General features: G+C 40.8%; 1 protein-coding gene across 1 annotated transcript in view; it reads left to right on the top strand.

The window, feature by feature from the left end:
- LOC134210451 (uncharacterized) overlaps positions 1 to 26,519 on the top strand; it is a 73,745-nt gene that overhangs the window by 18,817 nt on the left and 28,409 nt on the right. The window contains exons 12-18 of the mRNA XM_062686496.1: positions 48 to 406; positions 2,780 to 3,402; positions 3,645 to 4,680; positions 4,750 to 4,811; positions 4,895 to 4,978; positions 5,079 to 5,331; positions 17,260 to 17,353. Coding sequence (XP_062542480.1) covers positions 48 to 406; positions 2,780 to 3,402; positions 3,645 to 4,680; positions 4,750 to 4,811; positions 4,895 to 4,978; positions 5,079 to 5,331; positions 17,260 to 17,353 — 2,511 coding nt within the window. The remainder of the gene's footprint in view (positions 1 to 47; positions 407 to 2,779; positions 3,403 to 3,644; positions 4,681 to 4,749; positions 4,812 to 4,894; positions 4,979 to 5,078; positions 5,332 to 17,259; positions 17,354 to 26,519) is intronic.

Genomic DNA, 26,519 nt, shown 5'->3' on the forward strand with positions numbered 1-26,519 from the left:
TGAGATTAAGATTTGATTCATTGAAGTTTGATGCTGCAAAACGCCAGTGCGACACAATTGAAAAGGTAAATACTAAAAAGAAGCCACTAACATTCGTTGTTGGGGAAACTGTATACGTTCGAGACTACAGAAATCCAAAGAAAGCAACGTGGATGCGTGGAAAATTTTTGAAGAAGCTTGGAGCTGTACTCTTCGAATGCTCGTCGGACGAACTTGGTACAATCAAACGGAGAAGTAATCAAATACTAAAGTATCCATATGATGATTATGAAGAAGGAAAGCGAAACACCAATCACTGTGATTTCAACAACGACGACGCAGATTCGGATGCAAGCTACGTTTCGCTTGAAGATGATACGGAGGAGATTCGAACAAACCATCAATTGAGCGGAACATATGTTACGAGGTATAACCGAGTTGTTCGACCACCAAGACGCTAGGAGGAGTAGTTGTGGCATAGCCAGCCATGCTTGGTATCCGGAAGTTGCTAAGCATAATAAATAACCAACCGAAAATCATCAAGGCAATCCATTTGTTATAATAATATGTTAGATTCATTCCATTATCAACTCTCGAATAAAGTAGTTGCATGTTTGACGCCTTCCTTCATTCCTTCGATACTTTACAGCTTCTTATGGGAGCTCGTTCGAATGTAGTAGTGAAAGCTTTTTCGCCATACACGAAAGGCACGCACACAATATATGGATTTCCATACCTTAGGCTCTGTCTCAATTGGATAATTAAACTAAAATTAAACTCAAAAGTGACAGTTCAATAATTATCGAATAACCCTGCTGGATGAGCAGGATTACTTTTGACAGATATCGAATCATTCTTGATCGATGTCTTATTGGAATTGCTGGGTAGCACGCAGCCATTCTTATGGCCGGGTGATTTTTAAATTTTCGAACTGTCAGTTTTAAGTAAAATTAAATTTAATTCGGGAAATGAGACAGAGCCTTAGTATTTATTTCAGGGGTCTGCGAAGCGACCATGTTTCTGATGCCAACATCAAAATCATCGATTGATTTAATATGAAGGCGTAATCATAAACGTTGAAACCTGCCATTGAAAATGTATTTTGAACATCATGATATTTTGGCGAAGTAGAGCGCTTGGTGCCGATTCAAATATAAAAATTCATTAAAGACATCAATATTCTTGTTGAAATACACCTCGCATTCATACTTTCGCACAAGTTCTTGAAAAATGATGAAAAATAATTACGTCTATTTGGAAAAAATCACTTCAAAATAGTGGTTTGTTTACAAAATAGAATTGTCAGTGGGAAACCCAATTTCAATAGAACAATGGGAAACTCAAAGATGTTGGCTATTGTCAAACGTAGTGGGTAGGATTGGGGTTGCCAGATACCTGATTTATTTTCATTGCTGGCGACCCTTTCCAGTAAGTGCTCCAGCGACGCAGGCAAATTCAATGCGTCGCTACAGCACCAAACTGAAAAGCGCTCGCTGGTTGAGCGACGCGACGGTCCAGCGACGTTCCAGCGATGACCCGCATAGACAATAAATACCCAGCGTTAGAGTACTACGAACCACTAGAGAAAATCTTCAAGGAAGAAAGAGAATCAAGCATGAGCCAAATACTACACTCAGCGAACTAGACTATCGAAATTCATAACTGGCGCCTTATGAATCTTCGACTGATTATTCCACCAACAGTGCTTCTTATACGCAGTTACCTTCCCGAGTAATCAAGCGTCGATGGGCGTGTGGTCTACATACCGGCCTCCCGACCCCGACGTCCATGGTTCAAACCCAGTCTGCCGCACTTCACTTTTTTTCAAATGAAAATCATCATTCATAAGGCAACATATTGAAATTCATACCGATTCCTTGTGGCAAATTTTCATAATGCGTTTGATTGCAAATCATACGTCCATTTTCCTCAGTGTACAATTCCTAGCAGAAACAAAAATTCAACTTTGAAGCACATATTGCCTGATTTTCTCAAAATTGCACGCGGCGAACCTTTCATGAAAGGTACCGCCGCGCTTTCTGCACCCCGTTTACTTGATTCTTATGGATGAATAGCATTGCGGTGTATCGTTTGTCGCGGCCGTACCTTTCGACAGTCATTCGCCGCGTGAAGTTTTGTGCAAGTACCCATTTGGGAACATTACAAACGCCGCGCAGTGTATCATATCCAGAAAATCTGACAATAATCAAACATAGCATACATTATGCTACTGAAAACCGTTATAAACAAAACATTGAAAACAATTACAGTTAGGCGAGATGAGCCAGTCCTGGCTTTAGCCTGTCACAACTCAAGACAAAATTTTCAAAACGACTTATCTGCTTTTGTAAACAAAGATTCTAACGACGATTTGACGAATCTGATAGCTCTCCCATGCAAACCAATACCAATAGGTGAAAGTTTCCGCTACCTGTTGATGGTGTTGGGTTGCGTGGGAGAGCTATCAGATTCGTAAATTCGTCGTTAGAATCTTTGTTTACAAAAGCAGATAAGTCGTTTTGAAAATTTTGTCTTGAACTGTGACAAACGCAAAGGAAAAAAAACACGAGAAAAACAGCTTTTTCTATCTGTCTCATAAAATGCCTTGAATTGAATTCAAAAGTAGACCATCTTCTTTCTCTGTATCTTCGTACATCGACTTGTTTGGTGATCAACCGTGAGCTTATACTCTGACGTTTTAAACAACAAAAACAACAAAACTTTGTATTTCCATCACCCAGAAAAAGTTTTCTACGTAATTTTATAATTTTCGTTTGAAAACAGTGAAATATTGGTAAAAAATAAGTGCAAAATATTCGCACAACATGAATATATGTCGCGTGTGCATGGAGAATGAGGAGACATCCGGTGGTCACGATCTGATTCCGATTTTTTCAAAACTGGAGGATGCATTCATCGCCAACATCATCGTCGAGTGCACCTCTATACAGATTCTGGAGGACGACGGTCTTCCAACGACGATATGCCAGGTATGCGTCGACGTTCTGAAAAGTTTCATCGGATTTATCCGGAAGGCACGGGAATCCGACCGCAAGCTACGGAAGATGTTCAAGTCGGAGTCCAGTGGACGACCAAGGGTCGATGAAGTTGAAGCTGACGGAAGGGAGCAGGAGGAGGATAAGAATTGGAACCCGCCCTTAGAGCTGTCGGTTTTTACGGAAATGATGGAAGTGAAGGAAGAATTGGACTCGGAAGACGAGAAAGTTATTGAGGATGAGAGTCACAGAAACGATGTGGATGAAGCAACATATGATGCGGAATATTTGGACGATGCTAATGATAGCGATTGGAAAAATCCGAACTCAGATACAGAGGATAAGAAACCGGTCAGGAGGAGAGGACGTAGAAAAAAGTACAAAAATTCAGATGATAGCGATTCCGAAGGACTTACGACCCTTGCAGGTAAATAAATTGATGACTACACGTTCCTCGATATTTTGTATTAAATAATCTTTGTCAGAAATAGAAACAAAATGTATTAAATGTATTCGTATTAATTTGCGTTCAATAGAAGATTAATACTTTCCGACAATTGGTTGGATCGATCAGCTAAATTTAAAGAATGCTATGTATCGAAGAACGATTTAACCATGGAAAAAGCCAATCTGGAACTCGAAAATAACGATACATCAATCTATTAACAGAAATTCAGAAGCCCAGACGTGGCAGGAAACCGGGAAGAAAAGCTTCCACCAGGGTGGACGATGATTATGAAGACTACACCAGCGACAATGTGTTGGACGAGACAGAGCTAGCCACATACAATGTGATTACTATTGAGCAAAGTCAACTGGTGTGTTGCTCTTGTCTCCTAATTTTTGACTCTTCTGAAGCACTCGACTTGCACAGTGAGAAACATGCCAAAAAACGTCGAGTAAACATGACGAAGACGAATATTTGCCAGGTTTGTCATCGGAGATACTCAACGCCATATGCGCTGAAGCAGCACTACCGACGAAGAAAAGAAGCATCGAAAATTTACGAGTGCATAAAATGTCCAGCCAGATTCATCGACCAAAAACGTCGCTGGCAACATGCTCACAATCATCCTCGAGAAAAGGAAATAGTGCCATCGAAGGTGATCGTTGCGTCAATTCCAGCCGTTATTCAGGAAGAGTATGGAAAAATATGTTGTGCTCAAGCTTGCTATCAATCATTTGAAACGGAGGAATTGTTGCTCGCTCACGCTCACACAGCGCATAAAGTGAACAAGGTTGAACAATCATTGGACGAGAACAAAGACAAACCTATCGAATGTCTTGTTTGTTACAAGCGGTTCTACGACGAGTTATCACTTCAGCGCCATCAACAGCGCAACTACAAACCACTCAGCCATCAGTGTTCCGTGTGCGGTCTGAAGGTACGAGGCGGAGAAGCTCTGGCCACACACGAACGGTCCCACCGCAATGAAAAGCCATTCGAATGTGAATTGTGCCATAAGTACTTTTCCAGTAAAGGTAGCTTGAAGGCGCATATGATGGTCCACAGTGGCGAGAAACCGTTTGTATGTACTACGTGTGGGTGGAGTTTCCGTCGCAAACGAAATCTCCAGGTGCACATTTTGTCGCATTCGGATAATCAACCATTTCAGTGTGAAATCTGCCAGAAAACGTTCAAGTCCAAGGTACACCTGCAGTATCACATGCGAACGCATACGGGGGAGAAACCTTATCCCTGTCGGTAAGATGGAATAAAATTAACAATTTATAACGTACCTTTAGTAACGATGGTCCTAAAATGTATTTTTAGTTACTGTGACAAAGCTTTTGCCGATCATACGAATAGGCAACGACATGAAATGTCGCATACAGGTAAGTTTTTGCTGAAACTTTTAGAGCCTTCAAAGAAAATCAAAAACTATTAGGGTGTTGAAAATTTATTTTTTTCTTTGTAGGCATCAAACCTTACAAATGCACCTATTGCGATAAAACATTTATACGCAAACGATTTCAAGTCGACCATGAAAGTAGTCATACGGGTTAGTACTATACGGGGTTACGAGCAGCATTTCGAGTCACTATGGCGGTCAACGATTTTAACAATTATTAATATTCGTTATTTCCTGCAAATACTTCTAGGCATCAAACCATATCGCTGTGACATGTGCAATCGAAGCTTTAGCCACAAAACCGGCTTGCGACGTCACTTGGAAGCTCACCCTTTGGCTCCGGGGAATGCAGTAGCCTTAGCTGCCCCTTCGCCAATGCCAGCTCCGGCGTCTGCGTCATCGCACATGCTGAGTGCTGCTGATTCGTCGATGTCGCCACCTTCATCATCAATGGCCCCGAACGGTTCCATGAGCGATCATGGTGGTGGATATTTCCAGCACCCGTAAATGACGAGGATATTTATTTAGCCAGTATAGAGTGTTAAATAATAAAAATATAGATTGATCGTGGACAGTAGCATTGTTTAAGACATTCGAAATCATTTGCATAGACCAACGCAAAATGAACTCCCCTAAGAAATAGACTTATGCAGGGGTTCATCGAATTCACTCACCCGATGGATTTTGACATTTGAGCGGGTCGTTTTCTCGAACAAAAGTTCATTTTGCGTTCATTATGCGACCCGCTCAAACGTCATAATTTCTTGGGGGAGTTCATTTTGCGTTAGTCTATTGTGACCATGGTCCAATGCACCGAATGAACACATTGACGTTTGAGACCAAGATGAATACACAGCTAGGTGTTTCAATCTTCCCAATTTATGGACGAGAAGAAGGCGGGGGTGAAAAATTCATTTTCGGTGCAAAACATAAACAAACCGGCTGGCTCTCCCATACTAAAATCCAAGATGGCTGACTCGTGAATTTGGCAGATTGGAACACCTAGTGGTGTATTCATCTTGTTTGAGACGGGCGCTGTTTACTAAAAATGAACACTTGCATGAACTCGATGAATGAAAAAGTATTCATTCTAAGGCTGTGAACCATTCCACCAATTCGTTTAACTTTTAGTTAAAATTTGACAGTTCGATGGTTATTTCGCCGTGGTTAAAAATAACCCTGCTCCGGAGCATGGTTAGATTTGACAGTTCAATAGTTAAACTTTGTTCGCAAGAAAATTGGCGCCAAATCCATTTCGTTCCGAATAACTACTAATCTGTCAAAACTCAAATGGGTCGGCTTCGGAGTAAAATTTTAACCACGATGGGAAAATAACCATCGAAGTGTCAAATTTTAACTAAAAGTTAAACGAATCGGTGGAATGGTTCACAGCCTAAGTAAACAGCGCACCGCTCAAACGTCAATGATGAACTCGGTGCATTGGACCATTTGAGTGGGTCGTAAATGAACGCAAAATGAACTTTTGTTCGAATGAATCGCTTAAGTTTCAAAATCCACTGGGCTTTCTGCGATCGTGTATGTACACGCACATTTCATTCACGAGACGAGTTAGTGATTTTGATTAACTGAGCAGTCCATAGGTTGATTACTTGACGTTTGAGCGGTGCGGAAATTCGTTTAGAATGAACTCTCTGTTGTCGGATTTTCTCTCTATTTTTGGAGAGAGCTTAGCAGGCACTAGAAGGTCAATCTTGCATCAAAATCAGGAAATTCTCTACATAATTTTGCTCATTTCGTTCCCTACATGTTTTAACTCTGTACACAAGCAACAGCTGATCTTAGTTCGAGTGGTTCGAGTCTTAGTCATGCAGTCATGGAGACAGAGCTTACCAGGCTCTAGAAAGTCACCCTTGCATTGAAATCAGAAAAATGTATACATAACCTTATTTGAACATTTGTTCGCAAACATTAGCTATCGATTTTTTTTTTGTTTCGGCGTAGAACCACTGCGTCCATTGAGTTGAACTTTTGTGGTATACCCCTGATTACTCTTAACTATGTATTCGCATCTTGTAGGTTGATCACCATTTGTCAAGTAAACAACCTAAGACGCGTCTTTTCCCAGACCGGCCAATATTTTTCAAGTGATACCTGCTCGAGCAGTGTCCGGTAATTAGGCCAGTGAAGGTGCAAAGAGCTCTCTTGCTGAGCTCCAAGAGCTTTTCGGTTACTTTAACATTGGGAATTATAAATCTCTTTGATTGAGCACACTTTTTGGCAACCAACCAGTTGGTCATCAACCTTTGTGCTTCCCAGGATTTCAATTCCATTTTTATAGTACAGTATGATATACCGCTGAAAGGTTCTGGGCCAATAAACTGTGTGTTTGAACCTCGTTTTGCAAGCTCGTCTGCCTTTTCATTACCTTCAATGCCACAGTGTCCTGGAACCCAGTACAGATTTACGGAGTTCTCTTGGCACACTTTTCGCAATGAAAGAATGCAGTCCCAGACAAGTTTTGATGTACATTTAAAGCTACTCAATGCTTTGAGTGCTGCTTGACTATCTGTGAAGATACAAATATTTGCATATCTATATTTCTTCTCTACACAGATATTAGCACATTTCATTATAGCAAAAATCTCCGCTTGGAACACCGTTGGATAGTTTACCATTGCCACTGAGATCGATACCCCAGGGCCGAAGATTCCTGCTCCCTGTCGTGAATTCAGCTCGGACGATGTCCCAACCGAATTCATTTGGATCAAGCACATCAAAATTACCTACTGCTTCTCTACGAATCGATTATAAGACTGACTCAACGAAAACAAACATTTTGACATTTTAGAATCTATAATCAAATTCAAGTATTATGTACACTAAACAAGAGAGTTATATTTTTTTACCCGTTATTCTTATTCTCTAGGTACATTCACCTTCTCCTCTACTCTTCTAAACAATATCGCAGTTTGGTTTACATATTTTAAACCGCGGTCCGTATCACCACAGATAACAGATATTGAAGCTAGAACAAATTTTATTGAAAATCCTGTGTAAACTTTTGAATTGATATACGTTGGCCCACTACTGCCATCTACTCAACTGATTGCGGCAGTACCTAAGGATGCAGCTGAATTACAACCGTCGAACGCAGCCAATGCATTTGACAGCTGCAATCGGGCTGCGTTTTCAATAACAATGATCCTTGCGCCATCTCCAATCGGTTGCCAAACGCGGTTCCAATTTAAAATACATTTGAATTAACGGTTGCGGATGTTTACACACGTATGGGATGCCAGCCTCAATATCTGTTATCTGTGGTATCACTAACTGATTTTCTTATGCGCTCATGGGTTGAGCTTACCAGGCTTGAGAAATCATTCGAGCAGCAAAATCAGAAAATCTTCAAAAATACTCTTTCCACAGCTCATTTTACACATTCTAACCCTCAGTCCATATCACTAACTGATTTCTTTATGGTTTCATGGGTTGAGCTTACCAGGCTCAAGAAGTCATTCGAGCAATAAAATCAGAAAATCTTCAAAAATACTCTTTCCGCAGTTCAGTTCACACATTCTAATCCTCAGTCCATATCACTAATTGATTCCTTTTTGCTTTCATGGGTTGAGCTTACCAGGCTCAAGAAATCATTCGAGCAACAAAATCAGAAAATCTTCAAAAATACTCTTTCCGCAGTTCAGTTTACACATTCTAATCTTCAGTCCATATCACTAACTGATTTCTTTATGCTTTCATGGGTTGAGCTTATCAGGCTCAAGAAATCATTCGAGCAATAAAATCAGAAAATCTTCAAAAATACTCTTATCGCAGTTCAGTTCACACATTCTAATCCTCAGTCCATATCACTAACTGATTTCTTAATGCTTTCATGGGTTGAGCTTACCAGGCTCAAGAAATCATTCGAGCAACAAAACCAGAACATCTTCAAAAATACTCTTTCCGCAGTTCAGTTTACACATTCTAATCTTCAGTCCAATCACTAACTGATTTCTTTATGCTTTTATAGTTTGAGCTTACCAGGCTCGAAAAATCATTCGAGCAACAAAATCAGAAACTCTTCAAAAATACTCATTCCGCAGTTCGTTTTACACATTCTAACCCTCAATCCATATCACCTGATTCGCTAATGCTTTCATGGGTTGAGCTTGCCAGGCTCTAGAAATCAATCGAGCAACAAAATCAGAAAACCTTCAAAAATATTCTTTCCGCAGCTCATTTTACACATTCTAACCCTCAGTCCATATCACTAACTGATTCCTTAATGCTTTCATGGGTTGAGCTTACCAGGCTCAAGAAATCATTCGAGCAACAAAATCAGAAAATCTTCAAAAATACTCTTTCCGCATCTCATTTTACATATTCTAGCCCTCAGTCCATATCACTAACTGATTTCTTAATGCTTTCATGGGTTTTCATTATAATTTTTCTGAATTTTCACATTTGCTATGAATAACGTACAAGCCATACTGTTACGTTGCCGCATGGATCTAAAACCCAAGCGTTTTCTTACTTTCGCCTCTCTGCGTTTAATCCCTTGATTGAAGTATAGAAATACAATTTCAAGTTAGTAAAACCTATCTCTAACTCCAAACTTTAAGAAAAATTTAATAATCCACTAATCGAATCTTTGGCCGAAAGCTGTTTTTTAAGGTCAACACGTGTTGGTGTGAAGTGGTGATTGATCAGTGTTTTAACATATTCTGAACCTGTATGGAAAACTGGTTCAAACCCTAATTTTTCCGAAATTTTTGAGCACGGCAACTATTTTAATATGTATTTTAATATTATATGGAACTATGGATTTGCTCTTATGCTGTATGACAGTTAGCCATCATTGTATGAATGTTAGAATCAATCTATCGATTGAAATGGTTATTTGTTTAAAATTTAAAAATGTAAATAAAGGGTTTACGAATAAAATAAAAATATGTTGGAGATAAGAAGAACATGTTCTACATGTCAAACAAAAAAAAAAAACTCAATATTTTTCTTTGCTAAACAACCAAAATATGTTGATGGTAAGTTGGTTTTGCGTTTCAATTGTTACACAACAAATAAGCAAATAATATAAAAAAGTTGAAATAGAATTAACTCTTATGGCGGTAAGCACCAACGAGGATAATACTCGATTTAATACGGGTTTTCAATAGTCCGGTATTAAAGTTAATACCTCGAACGGTAAGCACCAAGTTCGTATTAAGTACGCAGCCATATTTTACTATGAAGGCTTTTGAGGTGGTGTGCGTATGAGAATGATGGAATCATAAAAAATGCGTGATGACTTCTGTTGTTTGTTTTTATTCATATTTCGCTTCAAAATTTATCAGAATTCCTAAATCATGGGGTAAAATCGATTAATTTTTCCGGAAAACTTTAAGTTATGGTAGTTCCCATTAGTTTTGGCATGGATTCCGCAAGTTTATCAAAACATCTTTCAGTAATTTACCTTGAAATTTCTTCAGGTAATTCCACCGGTAATTAATTTAGCAATTCCACCGATAATTATGTAACTCCAGCGCAAATTCTAACAGTGAATCTATCAGGCATTCCTCCAAGAATTCCAGCAATAATTATATATATCTCCACCAGTGATTTTCCTTTAAAAAAATACCACGAATTCCTCCCGGAACTTTATGAGACCTCCACAAGGAATACCTCCCGGATCTTCAAAAGCAGTTCCTCCAAGAACTTTTTTTTCAGGAACTCCACCAGGAATTCCTTCAACAATTTCTCAAGGAACTTCAACAAAAATTCTTCCAAAAACTCCACAAACAATTGATCCAGGATCTTCACAAGGCTTTATTTCAGCATTCCCAAGGATTCATCAAGGAACTTAACCAGGAATTCCCTCATGATTCATAATAAATTTCTCCTGGAACACCAGGCATTTCTCCAGCAACTCAACAAGCAGTTCTAGCAGCTGCACCAGCAATTTCCTCTGGAACTCTACCAGGACTTTATCCAGCAGCTTAAACACCAGGAACTTCTCTTGCAACTTTGCTACGAAATCCACCAGTAACTCTACCGGAAATTTCTCCGACAAATCAATTAAGGGTTCCTCCATTAGACAAGAACATCCTCCAGGATCACCATAAGCAACTCCTGCAGGAATAGCTTAATCAGCAATTTCTCTCGGAGCATCAGCAGGAATTCCTCCATAAACTCCTTCCCCGCCAGGAATTCCTTTTCCCAACAGGAACTTCGTCAGGAATTCCTCCAGTAGCTCTGGAAGCAATTTCTCCAGGAACTCCACCTGATAATCTCTCAGAAATTCCACCAGGAAATCTTCCAGGAACACCACCAGAAATTTATCCATGAACTCCACTAGAATTTCCTCCAGCCGCTCAAACAGCTATTCTTCCATGAACTCCACAAGGAATTCTTTCAGTATTCAATCAAGAAATTCTTCACTCACTCCATTAAGAATTATTTCATTAACTTCACCATCAACTCCTTCAAGAACTCCACAAGGACTTCCTCCACGGACTCCATCAGAAATTCCTACAAGAACACCACCAAGAATTCATGCAGGCACACTAACAGCCCCACGAGCAGATCCTTCAGCAGCTGGAGGATCTCCTGGAGGAACTTCCGAAGGAATTCCTGAAGGAACCTCCGAAAGAATTTTATGAGGAACTTCTGAAGAAATTCCTGGAGGAACTTCCGAATGAATTCCTGGAGGAGTTTCCGAAGGATTTCCCTCCAGGAATTCCTTCAGAAGTTCCTCCAGGAATTCCTTCAGAAGTTCCTCCAGGAATTCCTCCGGGAGTTCCTCCAGGAATTTCCCCGGAAGTTCCTCCAGGAGTTTCTCCAGGAATTCCTTTAGAAGTTCCTCTATTCTAATTCTACAGAAGTTCCTCCAGAAATTTCTACAGAAGTTCCTCCAGGAATTCCTCCGGGAGTTCCTCCAAGAATTCCTTCGGAAGTTCCTCCAGGTTTTACTCCTGAAGTCCCTCCAGGTTTTACTCCTGAAGTCCCTCCAGGAATCCCTCTGGAAGTTGCTCCAGGAATTCCTCCGGAAGTTCCTCCAGGATTTCCTCCGGAAGTTCCTCCAGGAATTCCTCCGGAAGTTCCTCCAGGAATTCCTCCGGAAGTTCCTCCAGGAATTCCTCCGGAAGTTCCTCCAGGAATTCCTCCGGAAGTTCCTCCAGGAATTCCTCCGTAAGTTCCTCCAGGAATTCCTCCGGAAGTTCTTCCAGGAATTTCTCCGGAAGTTCCTCCAGGAATTCCTCCGGAAGTTCCTCCAGGAATTCCTCTGGAAGTTCCTCCAGGAATTCCTCGGAAGTTCCTCCAGGAATTCCTCCGGAAGTTTCTCCAGGAATTCCTCCGGAAGTTCCTCCAAGAATTCCTCCGGAAGTTCCTCCAGGAATTCCTCCGGAAGTTCCTCCAGGAATTCCTCCGGAAGTTCCTCCAGGAATTCCTCCGGAAGTTCCTCCAGGAATTCCTCCGGAAGTTCCTCCAGGAATTCCTCCGGAAGTTCCTCCAGGAATTCCTCCGGAAGTTCCTCCAGGAATTCCTCCGGGAATTCCTCCAGGAATTCCTCCGGAAGTTCCTCCAGGAATTCCTCCGGAAGTTCCTCCAGGAATTCCTCCGGAAGTTCCTCCAGGAATTCCTCCGGAAGTTCCTCCGGAAGTTCCTCCAGGAATTCCTCCGGAAGTTCCTCCAGGAATTCCTCCGGAAGTTCCTCCAGGAATTCCTCCGGAAGTTCCTCCAGGAATTCCTCCGGAAGTTCCTCCAGGAATTCCTCCGGAAGTTCCTCCAGGAATTCCTCCGGAAGTTCCTCCAGGAATTCCTCCGGAAGTTCCTCCAGGAATTCCTCCGGAAGTTCCTCCAGGAATTCCTCCGGAAGTTCCTCCAGGAATTCCTCCGGAAGTTCCTCCAGGAATTCCTCCGGAAGTTCCTCCAGGAATTCCTCCGGAAGTTCCTCCAGGAATTCCTCCGGAAGTTCCTCCAGAAATTCCTCCGGAAGTTCCTCCAGAAATTCCTCCGGAAGTTCCTCCAGGAATTCCTCCGGAAGTTCCTCCAGGAATTCTTCCGGAAGTTCCTCAAGGAATTCCTCCGGAAGTTCCTCAAGGAAGTTCCTCCGGAAGTTCCTCAAGGAAGTTCCTCCGGAAGTTCCTCAAGGAAGTTCCTCCGGAAGTTCCTCAAGGAAGTTCCTCCGGAAGTTCCTCAAGGAAGTTCCTCCGGAAGTTCCTCAAGGAAGTTACACCGGGAGTTCCTCAAGGAAGTTCCTCCGAAGTTCCTCAAGGAAGTTCCTCCGAAGTTCCTCAAGGAAGTTCCTCCGGAAGTTCCTCAAGGAAGTTCCTCCGGAAGTTCCTCAAGGAAGTTCCTCCGGAAGTTCCTCAAGGAAGTTCCTCCGGAAGTTCCTCAAGGAAGTTCCTCCGGAAGTTCCTCAAGGAAGTTCCTCCGGAAGTTCCTCAAGGAAGTTCCTCCGGAAGTTCCTCAAGGAAGTTCCTCCGGAAGTTCCTCAAGGAAGTTCCTCCGGAAGTTCCTCAAGGAAGTTCCTCCGGAAGTTCCTCAAGGAAGTTCCTCCGGAAGTTCCTCAAGGAAGTTCCTCCGGAAGTTCCTCAAGGAAGTTCCTCCGGAAGTTCCTCAAGGAAGTTCCTCCGGAAGTTCCTCAACGAAGTTCCTCCGGAAGTTCCTCAAGGAAGTTCCCCAAGGAAGTTCCCCAAGGAAGTTCCTCCGGAAGTTCCCCAAGGAAGTTCCTCAAGTTCCTCAAGGAAGTTCCTCCAGAAATTCTTCCAGAAGTTCCTCCGAAAGTTCCTCCAGGAATTCCTCCGGAAGGAGGAATTCCTGGAGGAACTTCCGGAGCAATTCCTGGAGGAACTCCCGGAGGAACTTCCGTAGAAATTTCTGGAGGAACTTCCGTAGAAATTTCTGGAGGAACTTTCGAAGGAATTCATGGAGGAACTTCTGAAGGAATTCCTGAAGGGACTTCCGGAAGTATTCATGGAGGAACTTCCGAAGGAATTCCTGGAGGAACTTCCGAAGGAATTCCTGGAGAAACTTACGAAGGAATTCCTGGAGAAACTTCCGAAGGATTTCCTGGAGAAACTTTCCAAGGAATTCCTGGAGAAACTTCCCAAGGAATTCCTGGAGGAACTTCCGAAGGAATTCCCGGAGGAACTTCCGAAGGAATTCTCATAGGAACATCCAAAGAAATTCCCATACGAACTTCCGAAGGAATTCCCACAGGAACTTCCGAAGGAATTCCCATAGGAACTTCCGAAGGAATTCCCACAGGAACTTCCGAAGGAATTCCCATAGGCACTTCCGAAGGAATTCCCATAGGAACTTCCGAAGGAATTCCCATAGGAACTTCCGAAGGAATTCCCATAGGAACTTCCGAAGGAATTCCCATAGGAACTTCCGAAGGAACTCCCAGAGAATCTTCTGAAGGAATTCCCGAAGAATCTTCCAAAGGGATTCCCGGAGGAACTTCAGAAGGAATTCCCGGAGGAACTTCCGAAGGAATTCCCGGAGGAACTTTTCGGAGGAACTTCCGAAAGAATTGCCGGAGGAACTTCCGAAGGAATTCCCGGAGGAACTTTCGAAGGAATTACCGGAGGAACTTCCGAAGAAATACTGGAGGAACTTCTTGGAGAGAATCCTGGGTGAGCTTCTGGAAAAATTCCTGGAATAACGTCTGGAGGAATTTCTGGAGGAATCCCTAGAGGAACTCTAGAAGGAATTTCTGGAGGAACACCTGGTGGAATTCCTGAAGAAACTCTTGGACGACTTCCATTGGGAATGGAGAAATTTCTTTGAGGAACGCCAGAATGTGTTGGAGGAACTAATGGAAAAATTCTTGGATTTCCTGGTAGAACGCCAGGAAGAATGTCTGGAGAAACTATTGGAGGAGTTCCAGTAGGAACTTCTGAAGGAATTCTTAGAGGAACTCCTAAAGGAATTCCCGGAGAAATGTCAGATAAAATTCCAGAAGGAATGCACGATCTCTTAGTGAAATTCTTGGAGGAACTCCTCGGAAATTGCTGGAGGAATTCCATGAGGATCACCAAGAGAAAATCCTAAAGGAATAAATATAATATATAAATTATAATAGAACTCTTGGTGGACTTTTTGGAGGAACTCCTGAAGATTTTTTACAATATTTTTTAAGAATTATCTTAAGAATTCTTTTAAAAATTTGCTCATGAGTCCGGAATACTTCCATGGACATCCCAGAATTCTAAAACTTTCTTACGGGTTTACCTGGTTTACCAAAATTTGATTTTTTCATAATTCGCGCTCACTTTTGTCAGTTGCTTCATAGAAATCCCAAATGACTTCTACAAAATTATCAAATGAGTGTTCAGAGCTCCCTAGAATTCTTGAATTAATTTCCTTTTATGTGAAATTTCTCCCCGATGGAATTCCAGAATAAGTGCTCTAGAATTATACAGATCTACTGAAAGAATTTTCCAAAATTCCCACAGTAATTTTCCATAAATAATATGAGAATTTCAACAGGAATTCTCACTTGAGTTACCCAGAATTCCTTCACGGGCTCCGGCAATTCAACAGAACCTGGATTTTTTATAATTCCCAAAGGGTTTTCCCAGATCTCTATAACTCCCAAAAAGACTCCCATGAATTGGTGGAGGAATTTTCAATATATCTTGCTCTTTGAAAATCAGTAACTCCCAGTAAAAGTTTAGTTCGGATGTGTGATTATAATCCATTTCTATATTATAAATACTTTCTTCAAGATTTTTATTTTTTTATTTGAAAACTGTTTCATAAACACATCCCGGATCACTCTGTTTCTTTTCCCCCAAAGTAACATTAAATAATCCCATAAATAATGTACACGCCTTCAGTTGTGCTGTTTTCACGTCGTTCCGTTTTACCCGGGTTTGATCAAAGGGTAAAATGTTCTTGTAGCAATTCTTACCCTGGTTTTTGAGCGGCTGATCCTACCGCCACGAGATGTGTCGCCATTCCTGCCGCTGTGCCGATATGAACTCCTCCAAGAAATTGCTCTTGCCTACGGGTGCCATTTTCACGCTGCAGTTGCACGATCCGAGCGTTGAACGTTTGCCGCAAGTGCACCACGGTACCGCACGTCTCCACCATCGGGTTCTGCTTGTAGTACTCGATCAGGTTGCACAGGGTGTTGAATTTAAGACCGTCTCAAGCCACCAAATGATGACGCCGATCACTTTGTTCTCTGTTCGCACCGAAAGTATAAAGTCACCAGTTTTGCTCTTAGATACGTGGACCCACCTTTCAGCCGATGTTTGTGCTCGATTATTTGTCCGTTCATTTCCTTCCACTGGCCCCCGTTTTACATATGATAGTGGACCAACTCCGACAGAGTGGTGAACCCATCCGTATAGGTCGAAAAGGTTGCAATTGGACTGGATCTTGATGTAAGTCACCACTTTGCCTCCGCAGACGGACGCTATGAAGGCACTCGGACTCGATGACGGTAACGATAACGAAATTGATCCATCGAATCCACACTCCAGTTACGGCGTTTCCGCCTCGGCACTTGGTACTAATGGGTGAAACAACCTTCGGGAATTCATCTCCTCGGTCCAGGAAAGCAACAACGTCGGCGAATAGTTGTAAAAATTCCGGCAATAAATCACAAGAAACTTTTTAAAAATTGCGTTTAGTTGAGCGCGACGAAAACTCGTAAAACTCAAATTGAAAACAAAAGCAAAAACTGACATTTGCTCCACATACACATGTGTTAGTGAAAGCAAGTTAAGATTTGGCTGCGTACATACAGAAAATCTCGGATTATCTTAATACTCCAAAATCGGGGTATTAAGTGAAAATCCGAGATTAAATATGAGGATAATATGGCTTGAAGCTTACCGAAATCGAGGATAATACAAGATTTGCGTATTATCCTCGTTGGAGCTTACCACCATTAGAGTAAAATCAGCAGTGATTCAAATCGTTCGGGGCTGTCAGTTTGAATATGAATCTGAAACATTGAATTTCCCAGCAGCTGTTCTAGATTCAGTTTTTATACCAGTCAACTGTCAAAAAAATAAAACTGGTATAACGCTCCGTTCTATTTTCTGCACACGGATAAAAAATAAAAAGCTAAATTGATTAAATTTTAATCTAAAACCCTATTCGATCTATCCACTCATTGTAATGCTTAATATGATAATAAGCTGCGAATGATTAATTTAAGTTTAATCATTTGAAATGATTAATCAAAGTTTATCCAGTGAGGATTAAATTAAGTTTATTCAACCAATCGACTTTTCATAGCTATCAAAATAAACAAATTGAAACATCAGAAATGGGAAAATGTTGCACGAAACTAAGAATCTCGTTTTTATTTAATTAGCGGTCTGTATTTATTAAATTTTTATTGTTTGCATTACATATTAAGAGTATTCCGAGGAGCATTCTGCGGTAAAAGCATTCCGTAATGTCAATCGGTCACAGAATCTGTAATCTGCTTTACTTCTCCGATGTTCCAGTCAAGACTTCCAGTACCGGATGAACTTAGTGTTCGCCATGCTGTCACTTCTGGTGGCATGGAGGTGGCATGGCAGGAGAAAGATGTTCGTCGCTGTTCGTTGCGACTCATGTTGCTTAGGTAGAGCCGGAAGTTTTGCTTGCCAGCTCCGTCACTCCACCAAAATCTGGATGAGCTATAATCAACCTGTGAAAGGAATGAATTGAAATAAAAATGTAGCTTTACTTGGAAAGGGTCTGTTAAAAAAAATAGATTTACCTGTGCACACAGCGAAACATGTTCCTGCAGAAAAAATCGGCAATTCCTCATTGCTAGTCTGTCAATCGTTGACTTTATCGAAGAATGAGCAATTATCAGGGCAATTAAATATCTTTTATATTTCTAAACTAACGAAATCGAATGTGTAGCGTCACCTCGCAAAAATTAAGTGAAAATATTTTACCAAGTCTTCAGATTAGAAATTACTATTTCAAAATCAATTCAATGAATATATGATTGAAAAGCAATTCAGTGCTTATAAAAGGGCTTAATTTTTAATCTTTGATGGGAATAAAAATTGACAAATATTAATAATGAATAAATAATAAGCTAACTCGCTTATTCATTTTTATCCGTGCAGATTTGAACCACGATTGAATCACGAGATTCAAATATTTTTCAATTGTTTTGGTGTATGGATGCGTCATTTTATCTACGGATCAATCCACTTTGCAATTCCGACGCCTTTCTTGGCAGTAACATAATGATTTCAATTAATTTGAAAATTTGAAAAACATGAATAGAACACTGCTGGGGAAACCAGCGAGTTTGTTCTATTTTGCTCCAGATGCAAACTAGAATAGTGGTCGAAAATTTAGAATCAAACTGAATCACTCCTGATTTCACCTGATTTCAAATCAGCAGTGATTCAAATCGTTCGGGGCTGTCAGTTTGAATATGAATCTGAAACATTAATTTTCCCAGCAGCTGTTCTAGATTCAGTTTTTATACCAGTCAAATGTCAAAAAAATAAAACTGGTATAACGCTCCGTTCTATTTTCTGCAGATTTGAACCACGATTGAATCACGAGATTCAAATATTTTTCAATTGTTTTGGTGTATGGATGCGTCATTTTATCTACGGATCAATCCACTTTGCAATTCCGGCGGCTTTCTTGGCAGTAACATAATGATTTCAATTAATTGAAAATTTGAAAAACATGAATAGAACACTGCTGGGGAAACCAGCGAGTTTGTTCTATTTTGCTCCAGATTCAAACTAGAATAGTGGTCGAAAATTTAGAATGAAACTGAATCACTCCTGATTTAACCCTAACGTATACGAAAACACAACATTGACATGAATTGTGACCAGTGGCGTAGCCAGGGGGGTGGTTTTGGGTATAACCCCCCCCCCCCAGAGACATAATTTTTAGAAGAAATTTTTTTTTCGAAAAAATAAATGTTCAGAAAACCCCCCCCAGACCAATTTTCTGGCTACGCCACTGATTGTGACAATAAGGCATTTTATGAGACAGATCGAAACAGCTGTTTTTCTCGTGTTTATCTACTTTGACAATTAGTGGGAGCCCGTTTGTTTGGTAATTTCGCACCGAACATTCCGATGGATCCCATCATCAATTCTGCCTGTTTTACTTTTCGTCTACCAGGGTTTTAGAACATAGTTATTCATATGATTCTTAAAATGTATCATTAGATAATTCATACCATTGCATTCTAAGCATGAAATGTTGAAGAAAACACGAATGAAAAGTAAAACCACAGATAACAGATATTGAAGCTAGAACAAATTTTATTGAAAATCCTGTGTAAACTTTTGAATTGATATACGTTGGCCCACTACTGCCATCTATTCAACTGATTGCGGCAGTACCTAAGGATGCAGCTGAATTACAACCGTCGAACGCAGCCAATGCATTTGACAGCTGCAATCGGGCTGCGTTTTCAATAACAATGATCCTTGCGCCATCTCCAATCGGTTGCCAAACGCGGTTCCAATTTAAAATACATTTGAATTAACGGTTGCGGATGTTTACACACGTATGGGATGCCAGCCTCAATATCTGTTATCTGTGGTAAAACGTTACAAACATTATTTTGTGTTCGGACCAAACGAAATGTTCACGCAGAATCATACCAAAACAAAACATTAGAAGTAAATAAACGGACCACCGCGAAACGTCTCATAAAATGGCTTATATACTACTTTGCATTGTACACAGAAAAAATAAAGAACCTAAAAAAAAGTTTAAAGAACTCAACTTTGAGTACGAAGTTCAAATTTTTAACTCAATATTAGGTAGTTTTCTCACTCCCTCTCATGAATTAGGCTTTCTGCGAGCGTGTACGCACACGCACATTTCACTCACACTTTTACTCAGTTTGTTTGCAACCACGAGCAGCTGTCACGGCAAAATCAAATGGGATTGTTTGCAACCACGAACCGTGCGTTCGTGTTAGTGAGAAATGTCGGCGAGACCCTAATGTTATTATAAACAAAGAGAGCTGCATCGACCCAACGTGTGCTGTTCCGTGGAAGAAGCCAAATTTGAGTTGTTCTCACCATAGTCTCGAGTGAGTGAAAGTAACATAAATTTGAGTTGGTGAAACTTCATAGTGGGTGAAAATTCAACACGGGAGTAAAGGCAAAGTACTCATCGGATTTTTTCGCATTTTACTTATTTTTGGCTTCTTCCACGCAAGGTTGGATTTGAGTGAAAGGAACCGTCAAGTGAATTGTTTCGCGGTTCCGTGTACATATTATTTTTATTCTGACATCCAGAGATGCATCCTGAACTAGATCCTGAACAGAACATGAGCCAAGAGCGTGCTATGGTGTTCTTAGTTTTGAACTCTGAACACAGTTCAGTGTGCACTGGGTTGGTACGCAATCAAAACGATCGTGGTAACTAAGATTCCTTAGATTTGGAACTATGCAAAAACATACGAGCGTGCTTGATTTCTATCCGTTAGATGCCCACGTGTTTCGTTACTAGCCGAAAAATGTATATATGTATATGCTATAGCATGCCGTTGCTTGAATTTGTCTACCTAGGATACAAGTTGCAAGTTAGGTCAGTGCTCTTGAACAGTGTGCAGTGTTCAAAACGTTTTGAACACGAACACGCGTTCTCGTGTTCAGATGCATCTCTGCTGACAGCATAGTATTGCCGTATTGCGTTTGAAATATGTGTTATTTATAAAGAAAGTTAAAGCTAATTTTGTATGATTCAGATAGTTGAAGTACCACTGATGTTATACTAACTTTATTGATAAATTTACAGCAAGAAAATACCAGCAATATTTATCGCACTCTGAAAAATAATCCATACGAACCGCATTTCTCCTGATTGACTAGTTTTGTTCATGTGTAGGCTACGCTAGCTTTGTATTCCGTGTATAGTAGAAAATCGAAAATTTGTTTTCAATAAAATGAAATATCTGCAGTTATCAGACGTCGCAACTCATTTCTGATTAGTGCGCATGATAGTACATCCATTCGTTCATGATGCGCGCTACTAGTGAAATATTTCAAATTGTCGCGACTCGCGTCGCAGCGCGAGTGCTCAATCGCGCGGTCCGGTTTGGTGGCGGCCCGACAATATAACCTCTATATCTTCTGTGTAGGTCATTATAATCTTAAATAGATTACTTCGAAAGCGTGATAAGTATAAACTTCGTAAATATAAATAATGATTTGTTCTTATAGAAATATGGCTGAAATCGCCATAAGACATGCTTGGGTCTAGTAAATCCAACTCTGGAGTGGGTTGGTCGGTGGCTGGATAGGCCATCGGACCTAGTTGGGTCAAGAAAATCCAACTCTGGAGTGGGTTGGTCGGTGGCTGGATATGCCATCAAAAGATATTTTAGTTACTAGATAAAGATTGTCGCTTCGGTTCCCTTTGTTCTGCTGTCCGAAACATGTGTGGTACAGACCTGTCAAATCGTATGGATTTTCCTTCTTTGACATTTAGCTCCCCTATCCTCGCCAGCAAAAGATGTTCCGGACAGCGACGACAGCGACAATCTTTATCTAGTAACTAAAATATCTTTTATGCCATCGGACCTAGTTGGGTCAAGAAATTCCAACTCTGGAGTGGGTTGGTCGGTGGCTGGATATGCCATCGGACCTACACAGAAAGAAAAAATATTGTGATACTGAATATATCGTACTTTACATCTGAAAAGCGCCAAATTTTTGTTAAAATAAAAGTAATATTGATTATCGTGACTGTGGTAACTTTAATTTGAAAGTGCCTTTCGTTTTCCTTGAGTGTAGATTTAAAAGTTCTCCCTTTTACGATAAAAATTGTTGAACAGTCAAACCACCCACTGATGTCAAGTCTATCGAGTGGACTCAGTGACAGCAAAAGTGATCGAATTTTTATTGTATTTGTTACTTCAGTCGGTCGGGCACTCAGGATGGCTCCGAGCTTGAACAGGGACACTAACCTGCCGGGGGAGAAGGGCCAATGTTACTTCAGTCGGTCGGGCACTCAGGATGGCTCCGAGCTTGAACAGGGACACTAACCTGCCGGGGGAGAAGGGCCAATGTTACTTCAGTCGGTCGGGCACTCAGGATGGCTCCGAGCTTGAACAGGGACACTAACCTGCCGGGGGAGAAGGGCCAATGTTACTTCAGTCGGTCGGGCACTCAGGATGGCTCCGAGCTTGAACAGGGACACTGCCGGGGGAGAAGGTCCAATGCTACTTCAGTCGGTCGAGCACTCAGGATGGCTCCGACCTTGAACAGGGACACTAACCTGAAAATTCTTCTTTTCTTTTTTTTTTAAACTGAAACCCGACTTTTATACGGTGTGAAAATTTAACTAATTATTTATTGATCTGCTCTACACAATGGTTGTTAAGGTAATGAAAATTTTCGTCCAGACGCCCTCATAGCTTACTGATCTCCAACATTCTCCAGGGCACCAACGGAACTAGCCTGTAACAGTATTATTTTCGAAGTTGGTCTGACAAGGATGGCTCGGGATGTTCGTATTGTCGCTGTTCGTACTTTTCCATCTGGTCCATAATTTACCTTCTCTATAACACCTTTAGGCCAACATCCACGATGAAGATTTTCGTCCACAATCAAAACTAGATCACCTACTGCAAACTCGTAATATTTTCGGTTATCTTGCCATTTTGTCGCTTCATTAAATTTGGCCGGTAAGCCGACACCCATTTACGCCAGAAACGATCAGCAAATATTTGCGCATGCTTGTAAGCTGCTCTACAATCCAAATTGCTTTCATCGAAATCGTGATCATACTGCATGTGGTTATTTCTTCCAAGTAACAGCATGTTTGGAGATATTGGTTCAGGATCTTGAGGGTCATTTGAAATTTCTGTTAATGGTCGATTGTTGATGATATTCATAACTTCACATAAGGTAGTACGAAGAACTAAATCCGTAGGATGCCTTTCCTTCAACATAGCGCTTAGACCTGTTTTGACTGAACGTACTAATCGTTCCCAACATCCTCCGAAATGTGGCGATCCTGGTGGTATGAAACTCCACTCTACACCTCTCACGCTTAGAGTTTCTTCAATTTGCTGCTGGTCGAGTTCTTTAGTCAATTTCTTCAACTCTTGATTTGCACCCGTAAAGTTTGTACCGTTATCAGTAAGAAGTTTTTGAGGAACGCCGCGAACCGCCATGAAACACCTTATGGCCATTATACAACTGCTTGTATCCAAAGATGGAACCACTTCCAAATGTACTGCTCGGCTGGTCATACAAGTGAATAACACGACCCAACGTTTCTCAATACGCCGTCCAATCTTTACCAACAGTGGACCGAAATAATCAATCCCAGTGTGTGTGAAAGGAAAAACAAAAGGAATTGTTCGTTCTGATGGCAAATTACCCATTTGTGCTACATTCGGTTTTCCGCGTAGCTCCTTGCATTTAATACAGGAATTTCCGAATTTTTTGACTTGAGAACGAATCTTTAAGATACGATGACGGTGCATCAAATTATTTATAATTGTTTCCAATCCTTGATGAGCATTTGCATTATGAAACGTTTCAATCAACAAATTAGTAAAATTATGATTATCGGGTAATATGACGGGATTGTTAACAGCGAAAGGTTTGTTCTTATCTTGAATACGTCCTCTCATCCTGATGATTCCATCAATCATAAAAGGAGAATATGCATATAAACGGCTTGATTTTTCACAAATCCAGTTGTTCTCAGGCTGCTAACTTCATCGGAAAAGGATTCAATTTGAACTTGTTTATACCACATGTTTCTTGCTTCGTTCATATCGTGCACATTGATTGTAAACTTCTTTGGTTTTTCGTGTTTTGAAAGTGATAGGATTTTCTCATTTTCAAATAATAAGCGGTTGATCATATTAAACGGTTGTAGTCAGAGAATCGCCGAATATCGGGTAAATTTATAGTATTTTCGTACTCATGTACTTGATGGAAAACCAATTCTTCATCAGCTATGCTATCTCCACATGAAAATTTACAGTTTCATCAGACGACAAAGTAACACATTCCTGTTTTGGCCATTCACTCGAATGTTGGCTCAAAATCCCGGACCATGCAACCACACTGACATGTTCGCAAATTTAGACGATTTTGTCGCGAGATCTGCAACGTTCAAATTTGTTGGAACCCAGTTCCACATTCTAGTGTTATGTCCATTTTCTTTAATTTTGGAAACTCGTGATCCTACATAGGCTGCAAGTTTCTCTTTCGTACAAAGCCAAGCTAAACATATTTTAGAATCCGTCCAAAAGTAAGTTGAAGACACTTCGATTTCTAACTCAGTCTGTATTACTTTCATCATTTGACTGGACAGCACACATCCTTGCAATTCAAGTCTTGGAACAGTTTGTGACTTCAAAGGAGCTACACGTGACTTTGCCAGAACCAATGCAACGTGCGATTTATCCGAACATCGGTGTACCATGTAAATTACGCTGGCAAAGGCTTTATCGCTTGCATCCGAAAAAGCATGAAGCTCTATACTTTTAAACGACGAAATATTTGGAAAATAATATCTTGGTATTCTAACTTCCTTAAGCGTTGCTGTTTGTTGAAGCCATTCATTCCATTTCGCAATCAACCCATCGGGTAGTCTATCGTCCCAATCGATTTGTAGACGCCATAAATCTTGAAACAATATTTTCAAATGGATTGTGATAGGACATAGTATGTTTAGGGGATCGAAAATACCCATCATAAACTGCAATAACTGCCGCTTAGTGGGAAATGTCTGTTCCAGATCGGATACCGTTGTCAAGCTTTGGGAAATTCAAAGGAAAAACCAATTCATCGGTAGTAAGGTTCCACTGTAGACCGAGAACACGGACATCTTTACACGAGTCAGCTCTCAAAGAAACATCGTTAGAATTCAATACAGCTTTTGAATTGGATACAAATTTGACGAGCTTGAATCCGCCGTGTTCATGTGCCGCAATAACATTCTTCACTAAAGCAATTGCTTGTTCTTCTGTGTCAGTTGAATCAAAATAATCATCAACGTAATGTTGTTTGACAATTGGACGTAGTACTCCAGGAGACGATCTTCAAGTTCACTTGCGTTGAAATTCTTTATGAATTGTGCAATAGAAGGGATGATACTGCACCGAAAATCATAGCCATCATTACGTAGACTTCGGGGATTTGTACGATTCATGCCACGCCAGAAAAACCTTTGAGAATTTTGATCTTGATCTCTGATACGAACCTGGTGAAACATTTCCTTGATATCTGCCATGAAAGCTATTTTCTTTTGTCTTCCTCTCATCAGTACTGCTATCAACGGTGGAACGAAATCGGGTCCTTTCAGCAACAGATCATTTAACGAGAAACCGTGAGACTTTGCTTTAGCATCCATCACTAGACGGAATTTGTTTGCAGTTGTTACACTGAAATGCGGCAAATACCAGGTGTTAGATGTTTCATTCAATTCCTCGGGATTCAGTTTCCTAGCATAGCCTTTTTGAATATAACCCTCAATTTTCTCACAATATTGCTCAGCGAACTTTGGATCTGCATCCATCTTCTTCTCCATAATAGTTAGGCGTCGCAGTGCTTGCGGCTTGCTATCAGGAAATGCGAAATTGTTATACCGGTATATTTGTCCAACCTCAAAGCGATCCTTACATCGTTTCAGTGTACGATTCATAATGTCTAGAGCTCTTTCATCTTCTTCTGACATTTTGGGCCTTGATGACGGATGCCGAAATCTTCAATTTTGTACAATTCCTTTATCATTTCAGTTAGTTCTAAATCTCGATCACTTGAGCAAAGGAAAACGTGAAATTGATCAGATATTTCTACTCTATCAGGTTCTATTTCTCCGTGGATTGTCCAACCAAGATGGCACCGCGTTAGCTGTAGACCTCTTATTGAATATTGCACCGTTTTTAATGGAACGATAAGGCCAGCGTTATTCGATCCAATCAAAATTTTTGGAGTTACATTTTGAATTATCTCCAGTTTCTCCTCGTCAAGAAGTGGGTACAATCTTTTAATTTTGTCGATGTCAAGACTCACACGAGGAAGATTCATATTATTGATGGTACGCACATTTTTCAGTTCGTGCCACTTAGCTTGTTCGGAAGGCCCAGAAATTTGAAAAGACAGCATCATTGATTCAGAATCCTTGTGTGAAATCCCATTTGTCCAGCGGTAGGTTACCGGAGACACTGGGCCGTTCAGCTCCATTTGTTCTGCAAGCTCCGAATCAATCATCGATAAAGAAGATCCTTCGTCAAACAGGGCGAACACATTCTCCACTGCTCCTTGGTTACGAATTCTTACTTTACCAACACGGAGGATAGTGGTTACATTTTTACTGTTGACATGACATACATCCTCAGCACGTTTCTTCTCGAACTTGCGAAAAGGTTCCTTCCTTATTGCATCCGAGTGTACTAATTCATGGTGATTCTGATTACATACTGAACATGTTCTATCAGATCGACAATTACGACGGGAATGATCTTGCTTCAAACAAATATAACACACGTTACAGGATCTTGCAGCGGAACGACGTTGATCGATGGATAGTTTGGTAAATTGCTCACATTTGACTAAGCTCAGATGATCATTCGAATTGCAAAAAGGATATTTTCCTCGTTGGTCAGCTGTACGAGTGTTGACATTCAGAACTAGTGCCTTTGATCTGGAGAACAACGCATCCCTGCGATCTTTCTTGTTGAGGAAAACTGAATTCATGCTTGCCAGTTGATTCTCCATTTCATGCGCCAACCACCGCGTAAACTATT

This window comes from Armigeres subalbatus, chromosome 2 (genome assembly GCF_024139115.2).
Source record: "Armigeres subalbatus isolate Guangzhou_Male chromosome 2, GZ_Asu_2, whole genome shotgun sequence".
In the NCBI taxonomy this organism is placed as follows: Eukaryota; Metazoa; Arthropoda; class Insecta; order Diptera; family Culicidae; genus Armigeres; species Armigeres subalbatus.